The following is a 12,500-nucleotide window of genomic DNA, read 5'->3' as shown; positions in this document are numbered from 1 at the left end:
ATGCTGAAATCGATACATGCAGCCCAAGATAAACACAGTGAACACGAACCAAACAAGAAACTAAATCGAACTCTTCGAAAAGTTAAAAGATTTCAGAACATTTTTTTCAATGTATTGACATATGTTGTTTCTAGGTCCATGAATCTTCCAAAGAGAGCTGTCTTGCTAAGACCGTGACAGGGTGTTGTGCATCTTACAATTAACTTTGTGCGATATCATATATAACATCTGCTTCGTCTCACTCACTATATTTCGTTTAAGGGCTATCTCATTTTATCTGACACGTTCATAACAGGGAACGATTTAAGAGCTGTATAAATATTCCTCATACATTTTATGTGTCATCTTAAGGTACATGGGTTTTCATGTACCTTAACATGTGTGGTGCAGGAAGATAGATGGAAATTTCCATGCAAATTGGATCTTGAGACTTTCACTTTAGTGGCTAAAATATTTTTACCGTTACAAATTTTTACGGCTAACGGTTGAATGTTCCATATTTTACGCCCAACTGGCTCAATTTTTGGCTCATTTTTCAGCCGCGACGGTTAATCCTATTGAGACCCCCAGAAAGGGAAATTTTTTGTTTGGACTTCGTCCAAGCGGAAAACCGCCCGGCTGATTACCTCATATTTCTCTTGGCAACCCCTACAACTTAGAACATGTAATTGACATATATAAATGAAAGATATCATTTCATAGTAAAAAGTCAAAATCAACGCGGAAAGTTTCAGAGCAGCGAAGAAACCTGACGTTCTCTTTCTAACGGTTTTCCTAGTGGCGCTTCTGTTGAGTCCAGGTGAGAAACAAGATAGGGGGTAAGTAACATTGATTTGCCTGGACAATATTTTCTATCAAACATTTAAAAACACGGAACATAGTGTAGATTTCATGAGACTTGAAGAGGTTTTGTGTAAACTAACGTGGGATGACTGTAATCAGAGTCATAAATTAGTTAAGATTCACTTTTATCAGATTTGTTGGCTAAAAAATTACGGTGACCTTTTACAAATCCGTTCTTTTGATGAGCTTCTCACAGTTTTTAAGATGAAATGGTGTCCTGTGCAAATTTTTATGTTAATTCATGTTACATTCATAACTTCGCCGTTAAATGTTAAACGTTATTATTTATAAAAGCACAACGCGGCAAATTTTCGACAAAACTATTATGAAGCTTTCGAGGTGTGGAGTAGGCTGGTTATTCCGTTATTGCACATAAAATGACACAAATTTTATAACCGAGAATAAATTAAGGATGCTCTCTTATTACCGTGAAACCTGTATTACGCGGACACTATATTAAGCGGACATCCTCTATTAAAACTATCAGCTGATAAAGTTTGCCTTCGCCATTGATTATTCTAGATAAAACCATGGAACCACTTTCGATATCTGTGCATTGCGACCCCCCCCCCCGGGGGGGGGAGGGTTGTCCCAGAAAAATTGGTTCGGGGTGTGCGGCCCGCTTCCCAAAAACCTTATAGCTTACTCTATTTGTGACCAAAATCTGCGATTTTCCTCGCCTTATTTATGACCTGACCAAAAATTCGATATCCTATTTATGGCGGTTGCGGCTGGCACAGTTGCTCTAAACATGATTTATGAAGGGCTTTTGTTGATGGTCTTATCGATAATGATAAAAAGGAGCCTCTTCTAAAAAAACATGCTTAATTCAAGACCAGAGTGCAAAAACCATGCCCTATTTCTGGCCAAAATGGCCAAAATCGATACCCTATTTATGACCAAAATGGCCAAAAAATCATACCCTTTGGGGCCGCACATACCTATAAAGCCCATATAAAGGAGTACCCCCCCCCCCCCCTCGTAATTGTGACATCCCTTCAAAAGGCTGCAATGCACGAGATTTAAAACAAGCACAGTACTATATTTTATTATTTATTCATCCAGTTTCACCCCCTTCTAGTAATGTTGACTGCTTAAGTGGAAGACGTTTTCACTGTCGATTTTCTAGCATCCTGTTTGTAGCGCCACAAAGCTTACTGTTTCCGCCAGGCACATATCTCCTTAAAAATATAATTAAGTATATAACGATCAGGCAGAAGATAAGCGCCTGTGAACAACCCCTGAGCAACATGGTTTGATTATTTTTATCATGATCAGGTCAGCCATATTTATAATGACCATTTAGGAAAGTTTACCTTTCGGCAACCTACTGTACCAACATTCGGGCGGTCGACCTCTTATCTTTGATTGGACAGTGTAATTGTAAATACGTAGAAGGAAATATTTACCATTGAATCCTAAAGTCAACGATGTAATTTCTGGAGTGTTTAGCTAAAGCCGAAATAGCGCAAGTGCGCCGCAACAGTAAATGTAAATTCAGTGTACACTGACAGCCTGGGATTCACAGGATGATTCAGTTTGTCACAGACAGGATGTCTTAAGAAAATGAAAAGTCAACTTTTCGAAAGGAAGATGATTCTTATCAAGTTGTTAAGCGGAATTCCGTTTGTTTTCTCTTTTGCAGTATCTTGCCGAATTAAGATGTTTACATATGAGAGAAGTTTAGATGTTTAGAAGTCAGATTTAAGTAAAAAACGAAATGCGAAGGCGAGTTTCATTGCGTGCGCTACACTTTTTTGATAAGAATCTTTCCATAAGAATATTGAGATTTAAATTGTCGAAAGTTTAAGTTTACGTTGTGCAGGGTGACGTAAGGGTTTGAGGTCATGCGGATTTGCGCATTTTTTGGTGTGGATTAAGGGAAATGTTTATTATAACCCGGGGTATTGCGGTTTGCAGTTTTTACACTGTATTGCTGATCCAGTCGAATTGCGACCAAATGGGTGTTCCGAGGTCGTGTTCGGGTTGTTTGAGCTTTAAAAAAGGATCTTGACGAATTTTCACACACACAAAAAAAATAATATAAAATAACAACAATCGTTGAAAGCATGCTTTGCACAACATCTGAGTGGTTTGCGGTGTTGAAGTTGTAAACAAGTTCGTATTTCTTATGGAATGGCGAACCTGAAGTACTGGTGATGGCATCGATCAAACAAATTTGTTAACAACATTTTTGTTTTTTGCGTGTTGATGGAAAATGAAGTACAGTAAACTAACATAATGTTTTTAAATGAACCTTCGTTTACGGCTGAAAGGTAAATGTAGTGTATGGAGCAATGCAGATAATGGCGCTCTGGTCGATTCAACCTTGCATTTTTCAGTAGCTGCGAGTGACAAAAAAAGGAAATTCATAGTTGTTGACAGATAAACTTTGCTAATTTAACTCAGAGTTGGCGAATACTGCACTAATGTACTGTAAGTAATTAGCTGAACCTCAGTATGTTTAAACCTCGGTAAACACTCTGTCCTTTCCTTGCGCAAATTTGAGGTGTCGTTTCAATACCCTACAAAATTTTATTTCGGCGGTATTTCGAGCATGTGCAGACGACTGTCTCCTGTCCCGAAAAGAACAGTTTGGTCTTTGGACTTTGTCTGAGGCAAGCGGGAAACTACCCGGCTGACTTCCTCACATTTGTCTTGACAATCTTTAACACTTGTAAAAAATATGCCAGTGACATGAATGAAAGATAACATTTCACTGACTGATAATCTATATCAACGCGGAAAGCTTTAGACTGAACGAAGAAACGTCTAGGAAAAACCTAACATATCCTACTCTCTACCGGTTTTCCTTGTGGCGCTGTTGTGGGGTCTAGGTAAGAGGCAAGATGGGAAGTATACAATTGATGACACAACTGTTTTCCATCAAAATTAATATTTGAAAAGATTGAACACGTGGTTAGAGTAGCGAGGTTTTGTGTTTCCCTGTGATTCCCGACTATTGACGACAAATTGTCCACAAAACTATTATGGCGCTCAGTGCATTCTTCTAAGTCCTTTACGGTTATAATAACAATAATAATAATAATAATAATAATAATAATAACGAATATTTATATCTGTTGTACAATCATACACGGTTCGCGCTCGCACTTCACCCTTTTACAGGGCGAGACAGTGAGTACATCAGTCGTGTGCTTCGCCGAACTAACACTGATCCAAATGCTTTTGTTCAGGGCACAACTCTACAAGTATTCCATGTCATTGATCAAAACCCACTTCCATTACTGAAGTCTTTAAACGCGATTTAGAAGCTTTCGAAGTGTGGAGCAAGCTGGTCGTTCCGTTATTGCACATAAAATGACACAAGTTTTAAAGCCGAGAATAAATTAAGGTTGTTTGGCTGTTAACTTCTAGCCCGTCTTCTTCATTGTCAGCCTCAGCTGATAACACTTGCCTCGCCTTTAATTATTCTAGATATAACGATGAAACCACATCCGAGAAATGAGCATTATGGCATCCGTCCAGTAGGCTGCCGTTGAAGGGATTTGAAACAAGTACTATACTTTATTTTTATAGTTATTTGCCAAGTTTCTCCCCGTTCTGTTACTGTTGATTACATACATGGAAGACATTTTTTTCACTTTTGAATTTTACCAACCAATTCCTCTTTCACAGGCTAGCACGTGCTTTTTAGAACCCCAAATTGGTAATACGAAACTTGATCATTTATAAATCGCTTCTTTGGAAGGCATCTAGTTTCTTGCAGACGTTCAGTTAGTTGGGGCGCAGCGCGAAAAACAGCGCGCGAAAAAATAAAAAAAGTGCGCCGATCCTCTCGCCGCGCTTTTTTTTATTTTTTCGTGCGCTGTCTTTCGCGCTGCGCCCTAACTCACTGAACGCCTGGAAGAGGCTGAAAGGCATTCAGTCTATTTAAAGCCCCACAAAGCTTACTGTTTCCGTTAGGCACATATCTACTTTTTAAAAAAAAATAAGTAAAGATCATAATCCAAAGTTATAGAACGATCAGTCAAAAGATTTGCGACTGTGAACAACCTCTGAGCAATATGATTTGACTTTTTTCATCAGTGTATTCATTTGTTGACGATTCATTCTAAATCCAGGTCAGCTATACTAAAATTTATGACCGTTTTGGAAATTTCAATTCTCGCCAACCTACTGTACCAACGTTAAGTTAGCTTGTCATCTTTGATTGGACAGTGTCAATACCCTGGAAGAAATATTTACCATTAAATCCCAAAGTCAATAATGTAATTTCCCCAGCGATTAGTTAAAGCCGAAAAAGCGCAAGTGTGTCGCAACAGCAAATGTAAATTCAGTGTACACCGATAGATACTAAGGATGCTTCAGTTCTTCACAGACAGGATGTCGTAAGAAAGTGAAAGGTCAACGTATCGAAAGGAACATGATTGCTGTCAAGTTGCCAAGCGGTATTCTCTTTTTCTCTCTTGCCGAGCTCAGATGTTCACGTAGGCGAGAAGTTTAGATGTTTAGAAGTCAAGCTTAAATAAAGAATGAAATACCAAGGTTTCCCTGCACTGCACTCTGTTTTTATAAGAATCCTTTTATAAAACTGTATTGAGGCTGAAATTTTGCGAAGTTTGGAATAAACCAAACGCTGAGATTTTGCTGACAACTTTTTGCGTGTTGATAGGAATTAAATTACAGTTCTTAATGAGCCTTCTTTTACCCTTGAAACGTATGGCAATTTTTTTTTCTGACATTTTTCGGATTGAACGACTTGCCTTGCAAGGCTGTCAAGGCGTTTCCGCTATGCTTGAGTCGTAGTTGAAGTTTCTGTACTTGTTGAGGCGAGAGTGGCGCTCGGGCTTGCTTGAAAAGTGCAAGACGCCAACGAGGTTTATCAACTAAGCTTGTATACATTTTAATTTTGCATTTAAGGTAATCAGAAAATTTCAAATTGTACGAACAACGTATATTTTAAAACTGAAACTGAAAGATTAAAATGCCTTTGAACGTTAATTTTTCCGCTTCAGTTCACGCTGATAAGGACGATAAGTTGTCTAAAATCGTTCTTTATATAGTCCAGGTAAACCTACTATTTTCAAGGTCGTAGCGCCAACTCTGCTAATCAGGGAACGAATTTTGCACAAAATATGCAAGCAAGAGCAAACTATAACCACGGCGATGCCATAGCTTCTGAAATGCTGTGATAAAAACAATAATTACGAGTGAATGTCGGTAAGAATGGAAAAACCTGGTAGTATCTCAAATCTTCCGACAATTTGACAAAATTTAAAGAGATTCGGACACAGCTTTCCTGAGTTACGCTTCCACTTTTGTGGAATCTAATGTGAATCGTTTTCTTCAACGTCAAAGAAACTTGCCCAAAAGTACAATTTCCGCATCTCTGAAATGTACACCATTCTTGTCTAGCGGCGACGTGAAGCTTCGATCTCCTCTGTAATGAAACGCTTTTTGGGTTATTTTAATTGTTACAGCAAATCAATGATGCATTCCTTTCTTATAAAAACAAAAAACTTGTAAGTCATCAGCTTAGAAATTTTAAAATAAGACTTCGTTCGAATCGACCGATTTTAAATTGCAGTGAAGGCGCTAATGCGAGAAATGAATAAGGGTTCAAGTGTAATTTTATGAAACTTTGATTGGCGTCCATGAAAAAAGTTTTCTACATCCCACAAATATGAAATCATAAACATGAAAAACCTCTGGCGAAACGTTCAGAAGATTTGACGCTCTACCGGTCAGCTTTTTGTCCTGCTAGATTAGGCTTATTTTAGATCTTTTACTCAAATGCGGAAAGTGTATCTGAGTATCCGGACCTCAGAGTTAATGATGATCAGCAGATTAAAATAATAATATATCTTGACTGAGGAAGACCGTGACATAAAACTAAAAACTTACCTGATATTCTGCAGTTAGTCACCTAGGCCTACAAACTAACGAAGTTTAAGCAAAATTGATTTTTTGACCGCGGCCACGATTTTTTTGATTTTCAGTGACATTTACTCTTATAATTTACGGTATGCCACTATTTAAGAAACTAATCAATAAATTAAACTGAAGTCATGTCCATAAACAATAAGATAATCCAAATTGAAAAATTATTCTCTTTGTTACATGTACCTTCCACTTTAATGCAATTTTGAAAAAATTCTGTCGACGTGATCTTGAAATCGATCCAAATTATAGTGGCAGCCGAAATCAAATTCAATTTAATTTTCCCATCAAAATATGCTTTTTTAAATAAACAAAAACACGACAGTTTCATTGGAAGAATGAATTTTTTCCTATCAGAAAATACTTGAGACATATCACTGTGTTTGCTCTCCCCAGCGCCCAAAGTTTAGACAGGCCAGGTCATGCTCAGTCTTAAGTGATACTGACTGGATCCAAACTGTCTTTATTAACCTCAAGACATGGTTCAGTTGAGACAATAGAAAACTGCATCTGTAAGAAATATATCAATTTTCTCGTATGAGATATATTTCAAATATGAAAAGCGTTGAAAATATTTAACACAGTGTAGTCTTGTTCCGTTCAGTTCCCTTTCAGCTTCCGTGCAATCTTTGCAACTAGTTGCGTTGACTAGTCGTGTGTATCATCGCCAAATGTAAGAAAGCTGTATTAAGATCGCCCAAAGATCACGACGACTTTCCGAACTTTAGCGAGCATAGCCGAGGCATAACGCAGTTTCCCAAACTGTTTTGGACAATTTTGCTAAGGACCTTCTAGTCCAGATATTATTTTCCGTAACTGAGAAATCTGAGAACTACCTGTTGACGGTAGAAAGTGTGTCGAAAGTCGGACTGAAAGTGTGTCGCAAAAGTTTGCTTGGTAGTGTAGTGACCAACTTTGCAAATTGTACATTCATTTTCAACTTGTCATAACAAAAATTAACAAATGGTTCATTTTAACAACAATAACACTCTTAATTGCCGCGCTTTTGACACAAAGGTGCTTGTTAATTATTCAGCTTAATAGAACCTTTAATTCCTAACAATATTTGTTAAACATATTCTTTTAATTTTTTGATAACATTTAGCGTTAACCTTTAAAGGGGTTTTCAATTGAGTGTCGTAAAACCAAAACCAAAGTAATCACTCTGGCCAATCACAAAGGCTACACACATTACAGTTAGCCAACCAAAACTCGAATTAATTACACGTAGCTGACGCAAAGCGCGGGAAAGCGTGTGTGAATGAACTACGATTGGTTTTGGTTTTACTTCTGATTGGATGAAAAATTGGCGCGGGCTTTTTTTAAGCCAGTCGCGTAGCGTAGTAAGCGCAAAACGAATTACTCTTCAACACTCAAATGAAAACCACTCTATTGCATTTACGGTTGGTATAATATTTAGCGTTGTTATTACATTTAGTGGTGATACAGTCGTAGATGGCTATGTAAAAGAGATAAATTATTAGAGACTTTTAGATCCACGTTTACCGCAAACGTCCACAACTGCGATTTGTGGTCAGACGTCTGCCGTTTGAACATTAGACAATTTAGATTGGAGAAAATTGGGGCGAATAGAAATAATCCTGTCACTGGCATTGGTAATTCGCAAATTTTGGAAAAGAAAGTATGTTTAATTGCAGGTGTAGCTTTCTAAAAAAATAAAGCATCACAAAAAAAAATAAAAAAAAAAAAAATAACATTCAACTTAAGCCGCCTTCATATGGGATTTCTTTTAGGATCATTTCTACAAACAACATAAAAAGCTAGAAATGGCTTGCTTGGCTAAAAATATGATACATTTGTAGAAAAAGAGTTACTTTATTCGATTTCAGCATTTGTAGGAGGCACAAAATAAAATTGAAGGAAATAAAGTTTCAGGTAAACGACTTACGTGAAAACCTACTTCGAGGGTGTCAATAGGGTGGTGGCATTTAAGGCTAACGGTTAATATTTAGGCTTTTCTACGCGTAACGGCACGTTAATATATTTTCCTAACGGCTGACAGCTGGACCCCACTAATTTGGACTCGGCTGTTTCGAATTCCCCGTTATTTCCAACTGAAACCTATTTCCCTTGGATTTGCCCTTGTTTCTTTTTTAGTGATTTACTATTAGCTATTTCGAACTAGGTTATTTCAAACTCCCCGCTATTTCGAACTCCATTGTTTGACTTGAAAGAGAACATAAGACATTGTTATATAGCTAGCGTTTACCCAGCAACATTCCCTAAAATCAACCACTACACATTTAAACACTGCACAAAAATATTTGAGTGCTTTTAAGACGGAAGAATGATGTGGTTTTGCATGCGAGGCTCTCAAACTTGTTTAATAAAATGGTGCGTCAAATGACGATTTTAACGGAATTTGGTAATTTGCATATTTCTTTGCCAAAAAAACTATCCAGTAGTTTTCGTCATGCCTTAGCCTATCTACCATAAGAATATGAGCGAAATCGAATTTTCGACCCTTGGGCGAAATTAAGAATTTGTCTGATTCTTACAGGCAGGCACTCTTAATGTCAAGACATGTCAAAATATCCCTGCAACACTTCAAATTTACACTTACATCGATGTTCGCTTCCTCCCTTTGGTTAATTTATTTGTGTTTGACAAATGAAAGCGCACTATATCATCTATTTGAAGCGTGACAGTTTAACCCAGCCTTAGCCGGTTGCTCAAACAAATAAACGCTGTAGTACTGTAGTACTGTAGTACTGTAGTACAGTAATACATAGTGCAATTGTTAATGATGAATAAATCTTGGTGAAAATAAGTTTATTGTGAACTATAATGTATTGTAATGTAATGTATTAATCATCAACAACTAATTAATTTTTATTATCATATCTGAACTCCCGCTATTTCGAACTATTTTTCGTTTCCCTTGAGGATTCGAAATAGCTGGGTTCAACTTTATTTTTTTAAAAAGTTAAAAATCCACTTTCATTGCTTAAAAAATTTAAAAATTTATTTTGATTACTGTGAAACGTAATAATAAATGATGGCACCTTTAATATACAACATAATTATAAGAATTGCAGACTAATTTAGCATACAAGCCACAAGACAAGACACAGAAAAGTCTTGACATGAGATCTTGAAACCTTCACTTTCCTTACTGTTAACGTATTTTACGACTAACGGTTACGATTTCTCATTTTTTACGCCTAACGACCCTTTACTTCTTGACGTTCAAAACGCGAGTCGAAAACCTCAAACGTGACTTCTGGCTCTGGTCAGGTGACCCCTAGCGGTTCGTGCCCCGCGGGAAACGCGGATCTTAAGGTCTGTAATAAGACCCTGAAGGACTGAGGGAGTCTGTCTTATTTGTCTTACTTTATGTCTCTCTTTTTAAGGTAAGCTGCCAGCTTTCTCTCTGCTGAGAAAACTCAGTAAAGTACGTATAAAGTGGCTACAGGATGCGGTTAGTGTTCGCCATTTACGTTATCATCACACTCCTGATGTTAAAGCATGTCACGAGCAAGACCTGTGATTATTCACCCTGGTCGAATTACCCAAAGTGCCCCCGGAGAAATATGTATCTTAGAAGCGTCTCGACTCGTGGATATTTTGACGAAATGTCGGCGAAAGTAAGATGCTGTGAAGCGGATGATCCTAGTTACGCCAATCAGTCTGTAGAATGTGTAACTGCAAGACGGTTAATACCTAGGTAAGAAATCAGAACAACTGAGAACAGGAAAGACATAACAAAATAAATGTTGCATTTAGGAAACTCGAAATGTTGAAATGAGCAGGTGTAAAAAGCAATCAATGTTCTTTTTTTCTTTTTTTTGACAGGAACTTCTGTTTTTGAAATAGAGCTCATTGTTTAGAAGGGCTATGCCATTTCACTCTCCCTGCTGAACATAAAATTGTCTTCAAAAATACGGAAGTACAGACAACTAATTTACACTGGTAAAATTGGGCCCATCGGATGTTTTGACGATGTTTCCTAACTAGCTAAAATAAAAAATCTGGGAACGAGATTACGTCATCTTGCCTGTGAGCGCACATTTTTCGCTGAGACAGTGAAATCCTCCACTTTCAAGTCAAAATGTCTGACAATTTTAAAAATGTACTATAAAAAGCATTCGAAGCCAAATATACAAAGAGGAGCTCTATTATCTTGCAGTTTGGCGTTCTATTGTATTCTTGTGATGCTTTTTTAAACAAAGTCATGCACGTTTGCACTTCTCGCAGACTGATGATTTGAAGGTTTTTTCAATTCTAGCATTTATCGCGGTCTGAAATGCCCTACTGGTTATTACTTGAGTGGCTTTGATAGGTCACCCCTGTCAAAGGAGTGGCGATGTTGCAGTCCCCAGAATCATCCCAATACTTATGGATCCTGTTACTACTCGCGTGAACATGCTAAGTTTTACTATGGAAGATGCAGACCAGGTTATTTCATGACCAGCTACAGGTCTCGTAAGAGATTCAAGTGCTGCAAGATGAAAAAAGGTAATTCTATCCTACTTGATTCACACTTGGATCATATATTAGTTGCAAAGTAATGTAACACACTAAACATTATCAATGTCTTCGCCAACCATGCTGTGTTCAGTAAGTGCAACAGTTGCAATCAATCAATCAATCTAGACCTGAGGATAGTCAGGCCGTGACGTCAGAACAAGACATATTTTTCGAACAAAACGAATAGAAACGAAAACTTGAAAAGTGGAATATACTAGGACTCCTAAATACTCTCGTGTGACTCCAGTAGTGGCTCAAAATTGTGAAAATGTACGAAGGATGTGTACATCTACATTCTTGTTTTGACCTCACAGCCTGCCTAGCCCCAGGTTTCCACCCCTATCGGTTTCTGACCCAACCGGAAGTGAAATTTCACGTTTTCGGACTGCGCGAAGACGGTGAAGGAAAGCATGATATACAATTTTTTTTTTTTTCGATTTCCATAACACGATCTCGTGTAGATTCTATCAATCAATTAGAATTAAAAGTCACTGCCTCTAAATATCGAGAATCGCTACCCAGGCTCGAAAAATGGAAAATCTTGATACTTTGCTTAAAAGACACTTTAAGAGAACTGTGTTCGAATATACCACTGTTTTAAAATTGATACAGCTGTTGCAAAAACTTCAGAAATTATCGGTCACTTGACCAACTGCCAGTGCAAAAGGCCTATTGCGACAACAAAAAAACACGCGTTTCTTCGGAGCTCACCTTTTGGACTTCGATTCACGAGAAACGGATTCATTTTTTTTATATTTTTTCGTAATAATAGTCCAGCTTATGAGATTTTTAATTTTCATGATGACTTGAGCTCACTTTGATAAAATTTGCTCGCAAATCGACGCGTTTTTCATCTTTTGGCTACCCAAATCAAGTCAACCCAGGTTGCGTGACGTCCATTCGTTGTTCTAGCAACCTATTAGCCAATGAAATACAGGATTTTGTTTGCCTGATTGTTACATTTTGGCTGCGCGGGACTAAGCCCGTAACTTTGAAATGGGCTTATTTTTAGCGACTTGCGTGTACTTGCGAGGAAACTTGCCACCCAACACAAAGTCTCTACCCTAGTTCAACTTGGGGCTACTTGCGACTACCTGCGATTCCGTTTTGTCAGGGCTTAACGGCAGTAATAACGCAAGCATAACGTAAGTATGCACAGAATGGACAACTGTCTTATTTTCGGTTCGATACCTCCTCGTTTCAGTAAAGCAAAATGGTGAACGACGTTTATGGTTATGGTTATGCTTATATTTACAGCAGCG

The 12,500-nt window shown here is 37.8% G+C and overlaps 1 protein-coding gene across 1 annotated transcript in view; it reads left to right on the top strand.

Moving 5' to 3' along the window:
• Window positions 1–11,022: 11,022 nt before the first annotated feature.
• Window positions 11,023–12,500, top strand: part of LOC149115853 (uncharacterized) — a 10,107-nt gene continuing 8,629 nt past the window's right edge. Inside the window, exon 1 of the mRNA XM_089285264.1 lies at window positions 11,023–11,226. Coding sequence (XP_089141390.1) covers window positions 11,175–11,226 — 52 coding nt within the window. The 5' untranslated portion in view covers window positions 11,023–11,174. The remainder of the gene's footprint in view (window positions 11,227–12,500) is intronic.

This window comes from Orbicella faveolata, unplaced genomic scaffold (genome assembly GCF_042242905.1).
Source record: "Orbicella faveolata isolate gen_17 unplaced genomic scaffold, um_ofav_v1 contig_13, whole genome shotgun sequence".
Classification (NCBI taxonomy): Eukaryota; Metazoa; Cnidaria; class Anthozoa; order Scleractinia; family Merulinidae; genus Orbicella; species Orbicella faveolata.
The sequence above is the reverse complement of the archived record's forward strand: the minus strand, read 5'-3'. Positions and strand labels throughout refer to the sequence as shown.